At 41.5% G+C, this 22,210-nt stretch overlaps 1 protein-coding gene across 2 annotated transcripts; it reads left to right on the top strand.

Annotated features, from left to right (window-relative positions):
• The first annotated feature begins 2,004 nt into the window (after window positions 1-2,004).
• Window positions 2,005-18,308, top strand: LOC115792707 (SH2 domain-containing protein 4A). Of its 2 annotated transcripts, none has more exons than XM_030747342.1 (8): window positions 2,005-2,133; window positions 2,839-3,373; window positions 6,789-6,930; window positions 7,123-7,225; window positions 8,104-8,142; window positions 8,241-8,282; window positions 9,612-9,903; window positions 17,097-18,308. In XM_030747342.1, the coding sequence occupies exons 2-8, from the start codon at window positions 3,187-3,189 to the stop codon at window positions 17,312-17,314; spliced, it is 1,023 nt and encodes a 340-aa protein (XP_030603202.1). In that variant the 5' UTR covers window positions 2,005-2,133; window positions 2,839-3,186; the 3' UTR covers window positions 17,315-18,308. The 2 variants fall into 2 exon arrangements, with proteins under 2 accessions (XP_030603202.1, XP_030603201.1); XM_030747341.1 differs by having other exon boundaries at window positions 8,101-8,142.
• The last annotated feature ends 3,902 nt before the right edge of the window (window positions 18,309-22,210 follow it).

Here is a 22,210-nt window from a genome sequence, read left to right as displayed (position 1 = left end):
GTCTACATTTGCAATGATACTAATTGCTAAAGCTTAATTTTACAGCCTCCAAAATGCAAATTTTGCAATGGCAAGTACTCAATGACTCATGTCTTCTTAGCTATTTCTACAGTAGTACTGTATGTGTAATACCAGGCTGTAAAATAAAGCATTACTTTGTTCTCTAACTATCCTGACTATGCAATTTGTGATCATCTGTATGCAACAGTTGCTTTTCTGTGAGTTTTTCTGTTCATCTAAAACTAAAAAATTAGTTTATTGATCATGGCGCAACAGAACCTGCACATCTTTCAGTTGAATCCTTGTCATGACTGGTTTTTTTTTGTTTTTTTTTTAGTTTTGATGTCAGATTTAAGCTTAAAAGTCAAAGTTTAAAAAAAGCTAAAAAAGTTGATTCCCATTGTTTTTAGGTTACTTCTCACTACTCCTGAGTTTATAGATATTTATAAGTAAGACTGATTCCCTGTAACACATTGAATTTTTGGTTTAATGTCTGTTAATAAAATGGAATGACATAGAAAATGTTTATTATTATGTAAATGCTGAAAATTGGCCCAGTCTTATCAGCAGCAGCCTTGGTTTCTAAATCATGGAGCATAGTGACAGATTTTTCCATCAACACTAAGTACTTTTTTTTTTTTGCTTTAACCAGTCCTTTACTGTCTCCTCAGCCACCCATCAGAAGAAACCATATAAGAGTAACTACAGTATAGGACTGAGGCAAGTTTGTCTCTCCTAGCACCATAGACATTCACTTTGCAGCTGGAAGGTCAGAGTGCAAGCTCTGGACATGCCCAAAGGTATTTTTCCAGGATGTATGCTTGTGCTTTGCGTTCGAGCCTGTTGGACGAGATGAAGAGTGAAAAAACTGAAGTGGATGTGCTATACTGAGATGGGCTCAGTCCAGATGCCAGCTGACTTTGCTCTTCATCCAAACCAGGCGAAACTGAATTTGATCAAACCAGAACTAATTTTTTAAAACATAAAATATATTGTAATGTGTTCTGATAGTGTTTAGTCTGGTCCAAGGTGCCACACTGCGTGCTATGAGAGAACCTCTTGATCACATTTTCTTGCTCTTGGAACACGATCATCACCTGAGCACTCTGACACCACTAACTGTAACGAATGGCTGGCTAGAAATGTCCAGCATCCTGCCTCTTTACCTTTTGCGCGCAGGTGTCTGTATGCATGCGCGTGTATTTAAGGTGTATTGCGGTTTTATAGAGCCGTACGGTGGCAGCGTTTTCAATATGCATAAGCAGACATTTTTACTCATTTAGTGCTAAAGTATGAGGCCGTTAAAGCACTGGCTTTGGTGGTGACGTAATCCATGGCGGGCTGCCTTTTCTTAAACAGTCATTACTTTAACCACTAGAGGCCGCTCTTCATCTACAAATGGCTGTCTCGGAAGCAGAGCAGAGAGGAGAAAGAGGAGTCCTGAGAACATTTCCTGACTTGAACGAAACTGCCAGCAGACATCGTGAAGGAAACAGCTACCTGAATAAATGCTAAAAGGCGTGAAACTTTTGGTTAATGTTAAACTTGAAAGTTTACTATTAAGATTTCTTAAGTAAAAGCCATTGTTTAAAGGAAGAAAAATACAGGGAAAAAGGAGGGGGTTTTTTTATATGTAGGATTATATGTGTAAACTAATATGATTTGAAGATCTGTGTGTGTGTGTGTAATATATATATATATATATATATATATATATATATATATATAATTTTTTTTTTTTAAGTGTCTTACTGTAGTCCTATTTTGTCCCACTATTCTGCAGGAAAGGAGCTTTAAAATTTGGGTTTATAGCTGTCTTCCGGTCCTTTTTTTTTAAACTTTTTTAACAGCTTATTTAAATTGTGGCTACATTCAACTTCCTGAGCGCAACTCAGGAAGTTGAATGTAGCCTAATGGGTGTAAAATGTAGCTGTGTGTGTGTGAGAGAGAGAGAGAGAGAGAGAGAGTGAGTGATGGTGAGAGAGGAAGGGAGAGGGAGGTAAAGAGATTATGGAATGTTGTGATGTCATCAGCTCAACCATACACAAAGACGAGGAGGACCCACAGGCGCTGCTGTGACTCCCTCAGCTCAGTTAGCATACTCTGCTGTGGAGCGGCTGTCTACATCCCACTGTGAGTACTTCAGCAGATTCTAACCTTCTCTTACAAACTCCCTTTTGTTTTGTAGCTCTCATTTTCTCCACTCACGTTCCCCTCCGTTTTCTTTTGGTTTCCTTCTCTGCACCCCTGTGGTGCGTTTAGCAGAAACCAATCTGTATTCCACCAGTGTTGATAGTTTTCAGTCTGAGACAAGCTTTCTTTCCCTCCAAGTGCTGCCTATGTGGTAGCCATTGTTTAACTACCCACTGTGACTGGAGGAGTCCATTTCAATTCTCTTGTTAGAGAAACTGGCTCATGCTGTCCAGTGCTATGCCCTTTACAATCAGATTCTGGCCATGTTAAAAAAAAAAAAAAAAAAAGGGGGCGCTATCTTGTGAGAGTTGTGAGAGAAAGGAACGTGGGTTTTTGGGGAGGGGAAGGAGCAGGGTGGGCCACTGATGTCAGAAACAACCATTCCTTTGGAAGTCTCCTCCCATTCTGGGTAGGAGACTTTCTACAAAGTGTAGAAATGGGCTTTAGGCTCTTCCGTATTCATGAAGGGAAGGGCAAGATAACACGACTTGAACAGAATTATTATTTTTCTTTTAGGAATAAGAAAAAAGTTTCTAAGAAATGGTGGGATCGAGAAATGTGTAGGACATTGCGGCTTTGAAAATGGTGCAAGATAATCTTCTTTGCTTCTTTACTGTTTTTATTGTTTTGTTTTTTGTCTCACAGATTGTTCCAAAGATGACCTCCAAAGAACTCTAACATCTTGGTGGGGAAACTGTGAGCGCAGCACAGAAACGAAACAAGATTTTTGTGTGCTTGTTTGTGTATGAGAGAGAGATGTGTGAGATTGTACTGTATATACAAAAGTACATGTAGAAAGACCAAGCACCTTAATTCATGAGTTCAAGAGTTACTTTAGGGACAAAGAAGAAACTACAAAAGTCTTCTGCTGACATGAGACTATAAGCCATTCTTATAAACTCTACGCTTCAAGAAGCTGCCAAAAAGACAGCACCTCTTGCCTTCAACTGCTTGCCGAGCGGTACCAGGTTAGCCCACCATTCAGCCGCCAACATGCTGCAGCAGATTTTAAAGGACATGTACATCGACCCCGATGTGCTGGAAGCTCTTAATGAAGAGCAGAAAAAGACACTCTTCCTGAAAATGCGCGAAGAACAGGTGCGGCGCTGGAAAGAGCGGGAGGAGAAACTGGAGAGAGAAGGGGAGGATGCAGAGTCCAAGCGAGCAAAGCCGAGAAAAGGTAACAACGCCAACCCATCGCCGCCAACTCACCTTTAACTTTTCCTCTTCCTGTTTATCTCAAGCGCCGGGGCGCAGCTTCAGGATTTTCAAGCATGCCTGCTGTCACGTTTTCCACAAAGGTTCTACAGAAACCATCTGTTCACTTCTGAAGAAGTGCAGAATTACCTGATGAAGCTTTGCAAAGCTTGAGAAGGGAACTGCTGAAGCATGTGTACATTGGTTGTGACAGACATCCTAAGCTGCTGGATATGAGTTTGCATGCTCCCAATGATCTAAACAGCTGTTTGTCAAAACATAGTGTTTCAAGTCTTAAATAATTGTAGTTCTTTACCATTGTTTGAAGAGCTGTACAATTGTGCCTTTAATCAAATGGATCACTCTCCACAAGGTGAAAATAATTTGACCGAAACATCTCATTTCTTTAGCTTCCGAGCCTCGTTCACACAAACACGGGCACTTTGTGTTTAATCTTTAAGCTGCATCATTTTATTTCCAGTTTAAACACTGCAAAGTGAGCCTGAGAGCGAGGTCCCAGACGTCACTTATGTCTGGAATGTGTGTTTGATGGGAAATAAATAGCAGATGAAAACATCCAGTTAAGTTTATCAGGTGATAGCATAACAAATACTTTCTTTTTTCCCATATTTGGTCAATTCTTTTGCCCAGCCTGAGTAGTTGAAGTTAACAGCATGCATGGAAAAAAAAAAAACAACCAGAAACTCAGGAAGCCACAAGCCTGTCGTGAAACTGGTTTGACATAATGCAACATCTTGCGTGTCTGCAAGGAGGAGTACTCGTAGAAGAAGGGCGTTGCATAATGACACTCTCACATAACAAATTGCTTTGTCGCCTTAATCTGAACAAGGGGCAAATTAAGCTGCAAACATTTGGATGAATGCGGCGGTTGCGTAAACCCCAATAATATCACAGCACGACCCAAAGCCGGTTAGCAGTACACTGCAGATGGTGATTGGCTCAGTAATGTGTTCTGTCTTGTCTTGGCTAATCAAAGCACTTATTATCAACTGCGGTGCAGAATGGGAGAACAATGCTCTTTCTATCTCTTAATGACTAGAGCAGCTATCTCTAGGAGGCTGCAGGTTGAGACCACATGGTTGCAACTCTTCCACGCACACAGGATCTGATTTTTGTGTAGAGGAAATGGTGAATAGCTGATGGTTCTGTGTAAAAATAGAACATGAGTCAAGACTCAGTCCTTCACACAATTAGCAGAGGGTGAAGCGGGAAGTTAGCAGGAAATGTATGTGTTTGAAAAACAAAGGGAGACTTTGATTTTTATCTGGATGGCCTTGTCGCAGAGCTGCAATGCAGAGTTTGTGTTTTGCCCGCGTCCCACTCAGCTGTTGTTTGGATGTGATTGGAGTTTCCATTAGTTTATACTTTTCTTTAGTTTCAAGTGTTGCCCGTCCAGTCAGGTTAGTTTCAGTTAGTTTCCCGTGCAGGCGTGCTCGTTTCGCTTCAGGTTTGATTTAGTTTTTTTTTTAAGTGTTTTGGTTTTAGTGTTGGTCTTTATTATTTTGGTGTCACGTTTGGGTTTTGTTATTATGACACGGAGGGCATTTGTCAGACTGCGGGATTGAAGAAGTTCAGAGCAGTGCGTTGACACAATACAAACACCTGACTCACAGTCGCACAGGAATCCTAGTCTCAAAAAAAAAAAAAAAAAAAAAACCCACAAAGCACACACAACAGTGCCTCATCAGGCTATTTGTGCTGACACCAGAATGACAGAGACTAAAACTAAAGACATTGCTGTTTGTTTTTATTTTTTTTTTTAGTTTTTCAAGTACAGTTTTGTATTTGTAAGTACTTTTGTGATTAGGCTGCCCCTGTGGTAACGAGTGTTTATGTGCTGACTTTGACTCCATGCTGGCCTGTTTCTGTGCCTTTTGTTTATATTTTACTCACTGGTGACATTTACATGAGGCAGAAAAGCCTCTGGTGAAACTCAGATTAGGATCTCTGATCTTGTTCTTCAGCCACAGATGAAGTTATTTTAGTGCAATATATTCTGTTTACAAGAAGGTGCATCGCATTCTTGTTGACAACAGTGGAAAGACCCAAGGGCATACTCTAAATTTTGTCAACGGATAAAATGTAGCATTCTTGGACTCGGATGACAGGATTCATGTCGTGTGCATCCGGCAACTGTTTTGTGTTTTTTTTTTTTTTTTTTTTGCTGTCAGTTTTTGTTGGATGCGTTTGTTTACCGAGGTATGTACTGACTGCTGCGTCACGCTGGTATGGCCTGCTGGAATGCGATACACAGGGTTGGCTGGAAAAACCAGTTCACTATGAAAATTACTTCTCAGCATTCCAAACATACTTAGAACGAAGTGACACACAGGCAGATGACAAATTAAATAAAAAACCCAACCCTTGGCACAAACAGTGATTAGCTCCGGTGGCTTTGTTAGCATAGTTTGGGTCCACGTTTTTCCCCTTAGACAGATGGGTGACTGAAAATCGATACAAAGTTTTTCTGAGTGATCACATTTATCCTGTGATGAAGTGTTTATATTCTGATAGCAGTGTTTTCCCCAGGATAGCACGACATCCACAGGGCATAAGGGATCACTGAGTGTTTGAGTGTGAGAATAACAGGCTTTTTAATTCAGCTTTATTTATATAGTGCCAGTTTACAAAAAACTGCACATGGCATTTACTGTAGTGTAAATATCCTGCAATATTAAAGGGAGAGCTTGCCAATGGTGACACTATCCCCTGCGAGGAAGCACTTGGCAGAACCAGGATCTGTGAACTATGAGGTTTTTAAGAAAGCTGAAGGCCTTCGAGGAAGATATTTCAGCAGCCCGATGTCTTTGATAAAGGACTGCTTGTAGTTTAACCAGCCTATTTTTGTCATCTGACTTTTCTAATATTGCCTAAAGAGTTCATGTATAGCATGAAAAGCTGTGAAGTTCTAAAGCTGAACTTTGTGCAACTTAGCAAAGAAGACTTGTCGTTTACACATGTTAGTTCAAAGCAGCTTGGTGTGCTGTTTCAAGTGAGCCAAGTTAGCATATAACATAAGATCGTCTTTATTTAGACTTTATTTTCATGCATTGGGATTGGGTTGGAAGCTGCTGGCCCCATAAATTTGTTTTTGGTTTTGGCCTTAACCTACAGGAAAATCATGAGGACTGTTAATAATGTTTTTAAGCAGAAAAACGTGACATTTCTTAATATTCTTATAATGTATTCTCTTGTTATTTTGTGATCTCCTTATGAGATGTGTAGGCATACTCTAGGTTCACGCTTGCTTTTTTTCAGTGCTTCTTTGAGCAGGGGATCACAGGATTGGGAAATTCACAAGCACTTTCAAACTTTGGCTTAGTGTTTCTGTACACAGTTGACTTGTAATGTCTAAGTGTGTTTGTGTTTTTTAACAGCCAACGATAAGAGTGTCAGCTGGCAGCTCGGCAGGGACGGAGACGTTGCGGTTATTGTGATCGGGGAGGTGGATGAGCTGAGCTCCAAATTCATCTGCTCGGGATTTGGGGAGAAGAAAACGCCAAGCCTGCAGAACACGTGGTAATACAAAACAGACAGTGATCTTTTTTTTTTTTTTCAAGATTAAAGGCAGAGAACAACATGGAAGAATCTTTGTGTTTCAGTTTTGGGTGTGTGTGTTGCAAATAGACTAATTCAAGGTAATGTGGGTGGATTTTACATGTATACTGTATTGTGCAAAGAAAGGTGACACAGTCTGATTATGTTTTTCAGCCTTCAAACTATATTGAAGAGCAGAAAAAACACAGAACCTGTCAGGACTGAGAGACAGAACCTCCCCACTAGAACGCAACCGGGCATCTCACTGAATCTAAAGGTGTGTAGCTGTCTGTGAGCCTGAGAAATCAAATCATTTTCACTGGAGAACAAAGCTAATTCAGGGGTGTGGAAAGTAAAAATATATGTATGAAACACTGCTGTCTCTTGATTTAAAAAAACACACACACACCTAATGAAGACATTCAGGTCGATTTATAATATACAATAAAAGTGAAATGTAATGGTTTGTCAGAGCGACATAAAGTTTCAGTGTTCTTTATCTCTTATCCACTCAATTCATTATTTCCATCTCAACACTCCGGTGGAGTCATTTTCACTTCTCATACCCGCGGAGCAGTTTGTGGAAACTTTCAATTAGGTTTTTGAGCTCAGCTGGTGAAAATCAATCACTGCCCTATTTTTGTGTCAAAATAATGTTCTGATGAGATTTAGGTGTGTGTGTTTGTGTCCACTGCAGAGAGAGAGTGTGTGTGTGTGTGTCTGGGGTGCTGCTGGGCGCCTCCCTTTTTTTTTTTTTTCTTCTTCACGCTATCTCAAAAAGAGATTTGCTGTGTTGTCATGGCAACCGTGCACACACTGAGCCACAGCGAGCCAGCGGAGATGGTCTCATCTGGCCTGACCGTGATGCTTCTCTGAGCTAAAGCTGCTCGCTGCTCATTCAGTGGGAATATGAGCCCAGCGCTGGTTTTCCTGCAGACGCAGAACCACTGCACAGATATGTTTTAAGAAAAAAAAAATACTCATAATTTGCAATATCTTTTTATAGGATTAAGTCTTTTATTTCATCACTATTTCTTAAACTCTTTTGAGTGTAAACTTTTTATTTTCCCTTTGCTTATTCCAACACTGAGCTCAAAGTTGAGGAGGGTGATGTGCTGCCTCTGGTATTAACATGTCACTGTCTTCCCCCAGCAGGGAAAATGTGAGGAGAGGAGCACTTTACTCCCTCTGCCGGTGAGTTGGCGTAACTGCCTGTGCTAACTGAGTTGTGTGCTCTCAGGCTGCATCATGGCCCGCGGATCACTCATGCAGTGTCTTTGTTAAACCCACAGGTGTCAGTGAGCGAGCATTCAACGCTTCCAGCAACTGAAAAGGTATCTGTAAATTAAAGTGATTGTAGGTGTTTTGATCTAATTGCACCTTTTTTAAATTTTCTGCAGTCCATATGAAAAAAAAGAAATGTTCATATATCTGCACAGAAAACCACTTTTTAAAAAGCATATTTCAGCAAGGTGCAGTTGACAACATGGCAATCAAAGCTTTACCTCTTTAAAACACGACTTCAGAGTGCCTACATGACTTTTTGTGGCAGTCCCACCCTCTGTGAGTCACAGGAAATCGTGCTTAGGGCCAGCTGTCCCTTCACTCCCAGCCTCTCTGCAGATCGTCTTTCTCCCGGCATTCTCCTTCCCTGTGCTCCTGCTTGTCTGAGCTGCCGCACCCCTCATAGCTCTCTCTCCAGGGAACAGCTGAACTGTCCTGTCCTCCCACTAGCTCCGTCGCTGCTCCAGCCTTGTGTCATCTGGGGAGTAGGCTTGCTATATACCCTTGCTTTCTTTTCTGTGTGCATGTGCGTGTGTGTGTGTGCAGGTGACACGCTTTGCAAGAACAGCTGAATCACAGAGGCAAGGCAGGATTTCTGGACTGCCCTAGAACAGATGGTTGATGAACTTGATCAGGGAATTAAAACGCCAGAGATAGAGAATGCGTCAGTCGCAGATGGATGGGATTGTGGGATAGTCTCCTGAGGTTTGGGCGCGTGAGCTCTCCTCTGTTCTGTTTTTCCCTCCTCTTTGCCACAGACAGAAATGTCTCTCCCTCGCTTCTTATATCTATACCAGCCTCTCCACATTACAGGCCCCAACACATCTTTGGCTCACCCATGTGCATGTGGCAAAAAAAAAAGCATTCACACCTTAGGAGGTTTGGCAAGTCTGACAGCCAACAATTCACAGCATAAGCCTCTCTCTTTTATAGCATTCATGATTTGGTTGAATGCCTTGTTTATAGATTGAATGATTTGTTCCTGGAAACGGGAAAGGCGCTACTTTGGTGATGTAGCAGAGGCTGTTGCTAACGCTGCTGCAGCTTTTCTCCAGTTGATTTAAAGAGGGAAGGAGTCATCCTGAGGGAGGAGAGGAGATTGTTGATTAAGAAGGCGTAAGATCAGGAGGGAAGATTAGCAAGGCTGCTTGATTTTCAAGTCACCTTATAATTTTCTCTCCAACATCCTTAAACTCTTAATCAGTGGTCATAGTTCTGTGTGTTTCATTATGGCACCATGTTGTCACTGGAGAATTCTAATTTAGTGAATCATTTATCCAATGATTTAATCAAACATGACAGTAATTCCACTGTATGCGAATTAGCTGTCAACACCGATCGCACTCTTCGGTCCTCTTTTGTCACTCTTCACTCTGCAGCCCGAGTTGAAGTCAGCCAATGCAACTGAGGAGAAGTCACTTCCCCAGCTCTCCATCTGCTCCAGGCCTCCCATGAGAGCTAGCCCTGTCAACACGAGACTGGCTTCTGGAAATGCGGCACCAGGCTATGTCAACACGAGACCTGGCCCCACAAATCTGAGGCTGGCTACTGCCGTGCCATCCTCTTCTCCCAGCAGCGCTGTCAAAATAGACTCTGGCACGACGTCACCAACCAAAGGGAGCCTGCACTCAAAGGAACCTCAGAACCCGCAAGGATCACTGGGTGGTAAAGGTGAGTAACTTGAAGATAAATGATATATATTAATGTTAGAATGAACTGATAACATTGTATTGGTTTAACCCCTCTCACACAACATCAGGTGAGATAGGCTTTAGACCCCTGCTACTCTCTTAAGTATTAGCGTTTTAAGGGAATATGATTTTTGTTTCTCTGTTTCCTTATAATCTCTCTCTAATCTCAGTGTCACTGTGGATAAACAAATCTGACAGACGTCTGTGGGAAGTCCACGATTCTCACTTTTTAAATTCTGCTGGGTTTTTTTTGTTTGTTTTTTTTCTTACTAAATTTCATACGTTGTGCAAAGCCTGGATGCCAGGTTTAAACACATGGGTTTAAAATTGAGTTCACAATACGGTTACTACCTTACATGACAATCACCACCACTCTCTGAGCCACCACGAGAATCCTTTTCCACAGCTTTTTCTCTAAGAGTAATAATGGCTTTGGAGAGCTGAGCACAACCAGTCTGAACAAAGTTCATACTAGATAAATTTCTCTCTGCTGCAGTAAGGAAGAAGGATTTATTTCCTGAAACCCAGTGTGCTCGCCAAATAGTGCCTCAGCCCTCTGGAATCTTTATGGACTGGCAGCGTAAAAGAGGCCTGTTGGGGGGCGGGGGGGGGGTGTGACTGGGATTTGTCCCCTTGTACCCCTTGTCCTCCTGCACACCTGCTCATTTGGTAGCTTCTCTGTTGTGATCAGTTGATATCAGCAATGAATTTGTCACCAGCCAAAGCAATGCAGTGGACATTTGATGGGACCTTGTATGTGTGTGTTTTTTTTTTTTTAATATATATATATATATATATATATATATATATTATATTATATTTTATACTTGTAAATTGGTAGCCAGCACAGGTGTTTGCTCTTCTCTCCTCATTTTTTTCCTCTCATTCTGTCCTCTTCCCAGCATTTCCTCTCAAGATCTTTTATTCTCCTCTCTCGATCTTCTTTCTAGGGTTGCGAACAAATACAAAAAAGAAGTGGAAAAAATTTCATGACCTTGATGGAAAATATCACGAGGTCAAGGAAAGATGTGAAGGAAAATCCAAAAGGACAGATTGTAGATAATTATCTGCTAGAAGTAAATCTAAAATATTAATTCCCTATAACAACTACTCAAAGTGCATACACCCTGTGTTTTCTTGTGTTGTTTCATGCAGGCAATATAGATGTAGATAAAAATGTTGAAAATATTAAGCAAAATTAGGTTTCAATTTAATGATAAAGGGAATACAGGATACCAGTCACAGAAAGTAAAACAAAAGGTTTGTAAAGGATGGCCCAGTGTCGTCCTCTCTGTCCTTCTGCGTCGATCTTGGTGAATTGCTTTATTAGTCTTAAAGTGTTTTGCGTATGGTTTGTGTTTGCTGTGAGATGATAACCTTTGACCATTTTATTGAATGCTTTTTTGCATATTGTGCTAAATATATGATAAGTACAGCTTTGACTCCAGATAAGATGAGGGTTTTGATCATCTCATGCTAGAGGACAGACAATGCTGGTGCTCCAGGCTTCTTGAAGGACATTCAAAGCTCTTCTTTGGATGTTGGCTGCCTTTTAGTTTTGTTCTCTATAAAAATGATCCCACACTGCTTTAATAATGTTGAGGTCCAGGGAGGCCAATCCATGACTGGTAGTGTTCCACTGTGTGTTTTTCTATCCAGGTATGCTCTGACTGCATTAGCAGTGTTTGGGATCATTGTCATGCTGAATAATTAAGCCATTGCCAATTAGATGCTTTCCAAATGGTTCTGCATGGTGGATCAAAATCTGAAGGTACTTTTCTGGTACGTTGTCTGGTTGAAATGCAGCCCCCAAACCATGACAGAGCCTCCACCGTGCTTTGCCGATGGCTGTAGCCACTCACTGTTGCACCTCTCTCCTGACCTTTTTCGCACGTACTGACGACCAGTTTAACCAAAAACTTCAAATTTGGATTCATCACACCATCAGACCTGTTGCCACTTTTTTTTTTTTTTATCAGTCCAGTTCTTGTGCCAAGATACACCAAGTTTTTGGCTAATAGCTCTTTGGGAATCACTTTGTTGATGCAAAAATACTTTTTTACACCTTTCAAACTGTTATGTTTGACATTTTTCATAAATTCAACTAAAGACACATTGGGACACATTCTGTGTATTTGTGACAGGGTGCTAGTAGGAAAGTGCCAAAGATACAAATTAAAATAGGTTCTTTACTAAGTTGCCTGTTATGTGCAAATGCAGTACTGGTTCATCCCCTGTGTTAGGTGCCTTTTTTATGCTTGAATGATTGATGATTGATTGGCACAAGGCTCGGACTGAAAATGAGTTAAAAAAAAAAAAAATAGCCAATGTCCAAAGACAAACTTTGAAAGACCTTCAGAGAAGAACTATTGCTCGAGACCACTTTTAAAAATTACAAGAAAGTCAATGCAATGAAATGAGGGGTGACTCAAGGCTCTTGCACAGTGCTGTCTGTTCGATTAATTGTGTTTAAATTTGGGCTGAAATGGAGCAGTACTGTCGCAGTATGTGTCAGTCTTTTTGTTTCTCTTCCAGTCTTTTATAAGGTCTGTCTCTCATATGTTTTTTTTGTGCCTGTTAAAATTAGAGCTTTATTATGCTTTAGAGATGAACCAATTTCTTGTTTGAATCTTGCTGGAGTTATTGTTGTTTTATCTAATATAATGTTGGAACCAAGCACTCAATTGCATGAAGTGCAATCGTTCACCACTCAGTGACCCAGTTAAATATAAAAATGGTTATTGTAAGGGTGAAGTTAGCACCATCCAGTGGAAATCGGTGATACTGTAGGAGGGGAAAAAGTCCAGTTGAAGAGAAAATCCCATCTTCATAAGGTCCCTCTGCTGGAAAAATGCTCTTCCTACAGCACATGCTCCCTACACACATGCTGCAACATGATGAACATGTGCTGAAACCTTTTTTTTTTTTTTAAAGTTAGGAAGCAAAAAAGGAACTTAAATACAGAGTAAGAAAATTAGATCCTTTTAACAGTGATTGCTGTGGTTTTATTGGGTCAGCTTAACATGTCAGGCAGATGTTGTAAGTGTAAATTTCCTTCCGTTAATTACACCACAAATGCAAGCTCAGCACCTTAACAGTCACTTCCTCACAGCTGGGTGACTGTGTCTCTTTTACCTGCAAGTTTTTAACACTTAATTAAGATGAAGATTTTTGTCAAAGCCGGACACGAGGGCTCATACGCTTGTAAAAATGTCAGCAAAAGGCAAACAAAAGACAAAAACTGGATTTTTTTTTTTTCTTTCTTTTGGGTGAAACCCTGCTGGCAGATTGACTGCACTAAAGTGGACTGAACACAGAATATCATAACCTAATGGTGTCTTAAGGAATTTCTTCAGGTAAGAAATCTGTTTGTAGAGGGCAGGGCAGCGAGCTTTGAGCGTTAAAGTGGCTTTTGGAACAGGAACAATATCACTCATCACAAAAAGTTAAATCTGGATGGTGGTGGTAGCATGGGCATGCTTTGCATGTGCATGCGTGTCTGCACCCACATTCGTGGTTAGATTAGTGGCTAGATATATGCTCACTGTGCAATGGCAGGGGCAGTGAATAAGAGCGAAATGTAGAGGAAAGAAAGAGAGGAAAGGCAAAAGAACAGCTGGTGTGGTGGGAGTTGAGGTGGGTTGGACACGGTGCTGAATAAATGTGTTTGACTCTGGAGCAAAAATACTGACACAGTGTCTGTCCTTGACAATGGCAGGAAGCTCGTTCCAACGGGAGGAGGAGGCTAACAAAGATGAGGCTCATGCCTCAGCTGTTTTCATTTGAATGTGGGTAATGACTAGGATTCATGCGTCCTGAGCAGGCGCTGTGGCCCACGCGTCACTTTCTCCAAAGAATAACTAACTCTGCATTAGTGACACTATGAATTTGTATTTACAACTACCCACAGGAGCCATCCTGAGAACTCCTAAATCTAACACTGGAGAATTCTTGTTGTAAATATATACAGATTAGATGTCATGACAAAAGCCAATATGGCTTAGGTTAACCCAAGAGGATAGACAAAATCTAATTTAAAGGTCTCAGGTTCTGGATAATGATAGGATGCTGTTGTCAAATGTTCTTTGTTTTTCTAAAAATGATTCATTTAAAAAATGATATAAAAAGATTAAGGGGTTTACATTACAGTCAGGTAAGAGGTTTGGTTAAAAGTAAGAGTATCCAAGTCTGTAAACCTCAACCAGAGCAAAAAACAAGAAAAAAAAAAACAAAACTCATGGATTGATTTTCTGGATCCAGAAGGATGTGAATCCAGATCAGTTTGTGATACTTATCTCCACCCTTTTTTTTTTTCCACTTTCAATTAAGTACCTATCTGTGAAAATATGGCATGAAATGTTGGGCCAAGCCCCACCTCTGCTAATATTTTCATCCAAATTTGCAAATAATTTTTGAATAATCCTGCTAACAAGCAGAAAAAGAATAAAACAGACGAAACGTATCACATAACCTTCTTGGCTGAAACCATGAGTGAACAAGTAAAACGGCAATTAAAACGTGGCATTTTTCACAGTGTTGATTTATTTATAACAAATCTGGTAATTAATGACGATGAGACGATCCATCTTTCTCACCATTTTTCTCTTCAGTGTCTTTTGGCAGGAAATACACCTTTTTGGAAACAAACAGGAATAACATCTGTGTGGGGGGAAAAAAATGATATATCAGTCGTCTTATGCCTGAAAACCTGATGACTGAAAATTGGTAAAGCTGAAAATGAGTCTTACTGTAAATTTGGACTCTGCATAAACAGTGAGAGCTGTGGGAGCTCATAGAAAGAGGCTCCTGGGTTTGGACCTGGGCACGGCCCTTCTGCGTGGAGCTTACATGTTCTCACTGTGTTTGCACTGGTTTTCTCCTCTTACATGATAGGCCTGCCTTGGCAGCGAAATGAATCCTGAATCTTAAGGTTTCAATTTCATAGCTAAGTTAAAGTTTTAAAAATTAATACTTCTGATAATAAGGGTAGGGCGGACAGCCGAAATAAACCTAGATATATGCTGAGACCAGAGTGTGTTGGCACTGATTTGAAGATAGGTGCGAGAACATCAAAGTCTTCAGCAGCTAATACATGCATGCGTGTTCTTGTGTTTCTAAACTGTCTCTCCGTCCGCTCTCCTCTGGCTTCACCTTCAGAGGGAAGGACACGCATTCCAGCGCTGCTCTCCGACTCTAGCCCTGGGCGACGCTCAGCCAGAGCTGATAAGTGACAGGGGCCCCAGCCCCCACGCAGGAGCCTGCCCCAACACTTACCCACACAAACGCGCGTGTGTATGCGCACGCACATACACACACATACACACCTATGCCTCGCCTCCTCCCCGCCCTTCAGTCCACAGACGTGCTGCTGGGGAATTCTGCCCTCTGCCCCACTCCCCCACCTTCCCACCCACCCCTCCTCTTTCGCTCCTAGAGATGTGGAGGTCTTTAAAGAGATAGATTAGTCTTTAATTTTTGTGCTAGCCTGTTCATTGACACTCCTTCCCTCCCCTCTTCTTTGTCCTCTCTGTACATTTACGAGCTGCTCTGGGATGTGATGGGTGGCATCTGAATGCTCAAATGGAAGATTAATCAATCTCAATGAGCAATTCAATAGAGAGGTTCTCTCTAATTTAAATAGGTGTTTTTTGCAGGTAGCTCTAATGACAGCTTGTGCGGACAGAGCTCAGGGTGCAGCTGCTGAGGAGAGTTTCATTTAGTCCTCGCCCATACACCAATCCTCCTTCTCCTCCTCTTTCTATCTCTCTGTCTCTATTAAGCATTCCACTCCAGACCTGCAGGAAGGCTCTGAGCTCAAAAAACTCTCTGGCCCGTGAGTGTGTATGCGCCCGCGTCTGTGTTTGTGCGTATCTGTGCGTGCCTGAATGTGTGTCAGCCTCAATTGCTGGAGCCTATCCAAGGTTTCCGTGGTGACCACACAACACAACGAGACAATCAGAGGCAAGCCCACGAAACGCAGCGAGAGGACATTAACACAGGAACTATGGGTCAGGGGGCAGAGGAAGGCAGGGCAAGAGGAAGGTAGAGGGAGGTGTTGGAGCCACAGGGAGAGGTGCACGAGGGAATGAGAACGAGGAGCGAGAGGAGAGTAAACAACAATAAACAATAACACAACCTTAAAGGCTACTTTAGGTCTCTCCCTTTCATGCCTGCAAGACATCAAGAGCTTTAAAGGTTTCCTGGCCCCAGGAGTGCCCATGTGGTTTTGGCTGTTCCTCACCTCTGTGTGTGCTATGCCGTGGCGTTAGTCAGAGATGGCTGCATGCGTGACTGAATCCATGTGCAGGAGGGGGTTTGTGAGGGCCTGTGTTTGTGTTTATGCGTGCAAGAGCATGCACGGACCTGAACGTAACGTGAGAATGTGCGTGTCTTTTGAAATTCAGCTGTTAGAAACTGCGCGCGCGCCTGTGTATGTTTTCACTCTATTTTCTCTCTCTCTGTGTGTGTGTGTCTGTAGTCATGCACACGGGTGCTCTCACATATCTCTGTCCCCCGGGGATGACGCTAAAAATATGTGGCTCCTCAAGCCTTCTGGTGTCTGAGCAGCGTCTGTCTGCTCTCCATTGCCGTCCCTGTGGCCCTCCCTCCCCTTCGTTCGTTACTCCTGTTCCCTCCATTCCTCCCTCAATTACACCCTCTTCCAAACACAGTACCTCGGCAACACACGCACGCACGCACACAAGCACAAACTACACCCAGCTGTGTCCCTACTACACTTCCACTGAGGATGACCTCTGCTCAGCCATAGCAGGGTAAAGGAAAGCGAATGAAAAGGAGGAAAAGAGTGAAAAAGAGTGAAGAGAGAGCTAACACAGCACTGCGGGAAGGGAAGTGGTTGATTCCTGCTTGTGCAACAATTACTGAACATAAAATCATAAGTGATTTGCAGATCATTTAAATCTTATATCTAATTGTATATCTTTACACAATTTTCAAACGTATTCTTTTCTTTTTTTAATTATTGCTCATTTTAAATTTGATACCTGTTACATGTGGCATGTTTGCCACCATGTTGCATCATCTCTTCTTTAACACTTTATAAGCATTAGTTAACTGAAGGGACCGCATTGTTGTAGATTTGAAGGCAAAATGTAAATATTCGGGATGGTTGCCAACTTTTTGAGAAATTTCACTTTTTTTCCCCCCCCTCAGATATTGGCGAAAAGCTTCAAAAGGCTGCCTCAGAGGAGCCGAGGAAATCAGGGAGTGCACCAATCTGTGCAGGGCGTGGCCGCGTGGCTCAGCTGACGAAAACCTTCAGTACCGATCAAACTGCAAACCCCATGCAGACCACTTCCCGTGGGTTCAAGCCACCTCTTCCCACAAAACCTAGCCACTTGCGTCAAACGAGCACACCTACTGTCAGGTAATCCTTACACTGGTGAACAGACACCCACCCACCCAGCTTCATGCATCCCTGTGATTCAGATCACCTACTGTGATGCCTCATTCAGAGGCTTAATGGGATGGACTCCAAAGGTGGTTCAGAAGTGGTAATGTTCACATTGTTGCGATCACTCTGAAAGCGCAGTGATGGAAATGCTTGAATGTAATGTTTTTCTTTTAGTTTTTTTTTTTGATGCTGCAGTACTGTAAACACTTTTGAAGGCAAAAAAAAAAAATTTCCAAAGAAGTTGATTGCATTTGAAAGTTTTTAAACATCTTGGCAGGAAAATGATGACACACATTTTTCACATGAATTTACTTATCAATGTTTTTCACTCCATATAAGCATGGAAAAATGCACCATTTTTCTAAAGCACAGTTTTTACCCTAATTCACAAAGTCTGTGCACACAATATTTACTTACAAGTTGCCTTTTCTTTTGATTACTTATAAGACGGTTTACATTAGCTGGTGTGCACACAGGCCTGGTTCTATTTTTCCTCCTTATTTCTGTCTTCTTGAACAAAAGAATGGGCATTGGGGGAAGGGGGGGGGCATAAGGGTGTGAAAGAAGGCACAGTAAGGGCCTCCTTTATCTTGCTGTCTCCTCCCTGGGAATAGTGTAGAGTTGTTTATTTGTCATAATGCAATGTATGTCTCCCTCTGCCACCTGGCAGGAAGCTCACTGCGACCTGTTGTGGACCAATGACAGTGCCAAATGCACTTATCTGTCACTCCCAGTGGATCAAATCCTGGCAAGTTAGACAGTTGCTGCCAAATAATCCAGCTTTTCATTCTTTTTTTTTTCTTTTTTTTTAAGTCATGTTTTTAAGATGTGTGGATGTACTTTTTTTTTGGTTGTTGTTTTTTGAATTTTTCTATATGGAGAATGAAACTTTGTAACGGGATGTTTCTGAAATGTTCACCTATAAAATGAGTACCATCTTTTTCATTTTTTTTTTATGTCAAGGTTGTCTGCTGCAGTCAAAGAAACAATAAAACTGCACAAATTGTACACTTGTATCTTTTTAAAGTCTGATTTTGTTATTTACTCTTTTAAAAACCCTCTCTCACTCTGTCTCTATCAATCAGGCAATCCTTCAGCTAATCTGCTGACTTCTGAAACTTACATCCAATTTTTGGGGGTTCTGATGTATTCAGGCCAAGAATGATGTCCATTAGTCATTGTTTACAAAGAACATAACTATTTCAAAAAAAGGAAAAAGAAGTAGTAGTAGTTTTGACATTGCATTTTCTGTAGTTCCATCTCACTGTTGCTCATGAGCTTTTTTTCAAATATACTCGAATGTGATTGGTCAGTTGAACTTGATCTAGAAACCAAACAAATACAGGAGCCAAAAAAAAAAAAAATCCCATCCTTTGTCTACTAATTCTGGAAGTTATTCTGCATAAATCTCTTTGCAGAATCTACAGTTTAATTAACTTTCATCACCATAAGCCCAATTTTTAAAAAATGTGTCATGCGGCTTCTAGAGGACAGAACATTTTAAAATCAAATATCTATTAAAATGTTATATTTTTAAAAAGCCGAAACATGTATGCCATGCAGGTTGCAGCTGGTGAACTGAGAATATATGCCTTTTTTTTTTTTTTTAGATGTCCAGCCTCAGCAAATATACTTGCATGCATCACCGGGGGTCAGTGTAAAATTTTAATTTCAGCAGCACTACAGATACACCCACATGCTTGTTATCACTGCGCTCAGACATTTCTTGCTTAATTTCCAGTAACACTCTCCAAGCCTGCAGATGAAATTCAAATCTTTGCAAAAATTGAGGCATATTTTCACATTTGTACCTGTGATTTCCATTGCAGATTGCAGTTACCTTGGCTAATGTTTGGCACCTGGCTAATCTGTTTAAAGAACACTCCCTGTAACAAATCAGCCAACTGGGGCGAATAAAAGCAACACTCCCAACACTTTTTAAGTTAATGCACCACTCACTTATTAATGGTGAATTTCAAATTGTCCTCTGATTCCATACAATACCATCATTAACAAAATTTAGACAGGAAGTAGTCTTTGTCTGTCTTTTGTCCAGCAGAATAAAGTTTGTTTTGTGAAATCTGGGTTTTAAAGCGAGAGTCTCAGGAGCACAGAACATGAGGTGGAAGGAAAATAGCGTGCTAGTTTGTGATGATGGAGTTTGTTTTTGTAATGTTTAGATAGGAAGCAGCATACAGACATACACACATGCACAAGTGTACAAAGCAGGGGACATGATGGTGTTTCATTGCACTGCAATTCAAGAGTACATCTGTGATGAAGTACATTAATACAGTAAGGCTCGGCATTCACTGTGTTCTCCACAAAAGCCACTGTAAGCATATGAACGCATGCCATTGTACCGCTGCTGCTGTTGTGTAGTGACAGACTCTTTTTAAACACAAACACGCTTACACCATTTTTACAAGTTTTGTCAAAAAATGTTTCAATTAAGCTGAAAGTGTCAGTTTTTCAGCTGAAGCAGATGTGCCTCAGATCCCAGAACACCTTGGAGAGACCAGCTTCTGCCTTAATGATTGTGATGATTTCAAAAAGTAGGCGTGTGTAATGTGGCTTTCCTTAACTATAATTTTAAAATGTCACAATAATGGATAACTGCTCACGTCGTCTTAATCGCTGTGTTGCCTCTTCATCCCTGTAAAATAATCTCAAAGGAAGAACAGCAATGCAGTAATCGACAGGAGATAAGAAAATATTGGTGTACAGCAATATTACATCAGATAAGCAGAGGTAATTAAGATGGTATGTCTATGAAAAAGCGACAATGTTAAGTTTAAAAAAAAAAAAAAGGACCATTAAAATATTCTTTTAATGTTTGAACTAAAACGTGGATGATGGCTAAGAAACATTTTCCAGAGACATATTTCATAGAGCGATGACTCCTCTGTTAAGCAAAATTCTAACGATGTGTTCCTGTAGGCTAAGACAACAATTAATCATTTCAAAAAAGCAAAGGCTCTTTCAAAACAGCGGGAAAAGCCCAACAAAGTTAGTCTTGACCTAGTTTTGATCCAGCACTGCCTGATGTTTGATGCTTACTCTGTTTGTAGAATGATTTTTCATTCTACAAAAAAAATCCTGAATAGATGGAAAACCTTCGTGAAGATGGCACTGTCAAAAAAAAAAAAACACGCAACAGCTGAACCAATGAACACATGAGCACACCGTGTTGTTGCGCTGACACGTGCACGCAGTAGAGGTTAATGACAGTTTCGGTTAAGTGAAGGCAGGCATATCTGCTTGTGTTTGTGGTGAACAAGTAGGTGAGTTTCCTTCTCATTTTTCTTAGCATGGCATGCGTTAAGTGCTGTGGTAGGGTGTTGTGTAACTTTGCAGATGCGTAGAAAGAGAAAATAGCCTTTTAATCCCAATTATGGGGCAAAGTCAGTGAACCTTTGAAGCAGTCTTTTTTTCCCCCTTTGGATGATGATTCTGCACATGCAGTCTTTATGTCTGATGAGCATTGAAATTTAAGTTATGGCTCTCCTCCCATTTATTCAGATACAGACTAATGTATTATAATTTGACTATTTTGTGAAACCAGTGATAGATGTATTCAGTCAAGACTATCCTTATGTTAGGATAGTAAAATATAGCCTTTGACCTGTGACCACGCATCTGTTCTCACCTGATGTCCTTTGAGCCAGTCATATTTTTTCTTTTGATTATTACTTATGACTGCACAACAATTTTCACATGATATGATGGGCTACTTTAACATTTCCCATCTGGCACTGCAAAGTCACTGCAAACAAAACACTACTGTCTAGACTGGTATGGATCTTGTATCTGTGTAGGCCCACACAGAGGGCAACAGTCTTCTCTCCTGCAAGAAGGTGCTTTATAACTTGACAAACAATCTGCGAGTCCACATCTAAATGTGCTTTACAATCAGGTCTCATCACTGAGCTCGTCTTTTAAGATTTACAGCTGAACACATGATGTCGCATGCATAGTAGGTTCTATTGTTCACACTCTAGGTACTTGTGCAACACACTGAAAGTGCTGAAGCACGCAACTGTGCTATGCCGCCTATAGATCTCCGTCCCTCAATGAGCCTAACAATGGCTGTGGCTGTTCTCTGATGCGCAGAGACATCGTCGAGCAGTTTCCAGGAGATATCTGTGGCGAGTCCCTTGGTATGCCCCCCACCCGTCTCCGCCCCACACGCACGCACACACCCACACACACACACACACACACACACACACACACACACACACACACACACACACACACTTTCCTCTACATCCACCGAGCCTGGCCACTGCTGTCGTCAGGGCCCTCCAATGGGAGATAAAAAGAAGCCGTTGTTGTCTCCTTGCAGGAGAGATGGACGCCTGTTTCTCTCTCTCTCTCTCTCTCTCTCTCTCTCTCTCTTTTCTCCCCTGCCTCACTCGTTTCACACTCACACAAGGGGAAGTGAAGAGGGAAGAGAGGAAAAAAAAAACAACAATGTGGAGGAAAGAAAGAAAGCTATGCTGCGTGCTATGGCGTTCCACCACACCACCAATAACTCCCCCTCTCTTCCAGCACCAGCCCTGTCCACAGCAACCCTAGTAGAGAGAGAGAGAAAGAGTGAGAGAGGAGAGAAGAGAGGGGGGCCATGTGATATGGAGAGCATGCGGGCACAGCTTCACCCCCAGGCAGAATGAACGGGGGCCTGCTGTGTCTCTCCTGCATGATTAATCTGGCTGAGGGGCAGGAGGACTGCCACAGCCCTGCCTGTATTAACTCCCTACTCTCCAGGTCTACACGAACAAGCACACACACACACACATACACACAACTCACACACCAGCCTTAGAACCATGGTAAGATACAGGTTGCTAGACACATAATGTCGTGTGTG

This window comes from Archocentrus centrarchus, chromosome 14 (assembly GCF_007364275.1).
Source record: "Archocentrus centrarchus isolate MPI-CPG fArcCen1 chromosome 14, fArcCen1, whole genome shotgun sequence".
Lineage (NCBI taxonomy): Eukaryota > Metazoa > Chordata > Actinopteri > Cichliformes > Cichlidae > Archocentrus > Archocentrus centrarchus.
This window is presented reverse-complemented; position numbering and strand designations above follow the sequence as displayed.

Bases quoted from the DNA above. Each gene is read 5' to 3' on its own strand.
- LOC115792707 (XM_030747341.1), top strand. From the start codon at position 3,187: ATGCTGCAGCAGATTTTAAAGGACATGTACATCGACCCCGATGTGCTG. The intron at 3,374-6,788 runs GTAACAACGCCA...GTTTTTTAACAG, and splicing joins GCGAGCAAAGCCGAGAAAAG to CCAACGATAAGAGTGTCAGC. The intron at 6,931-7,122 runs GTAATACAAAAC...TATGTTTTTCAG, and splicing joins CCAAGCCTGCAGAACACGTG to CCTTCAAACTATATTGAAGA.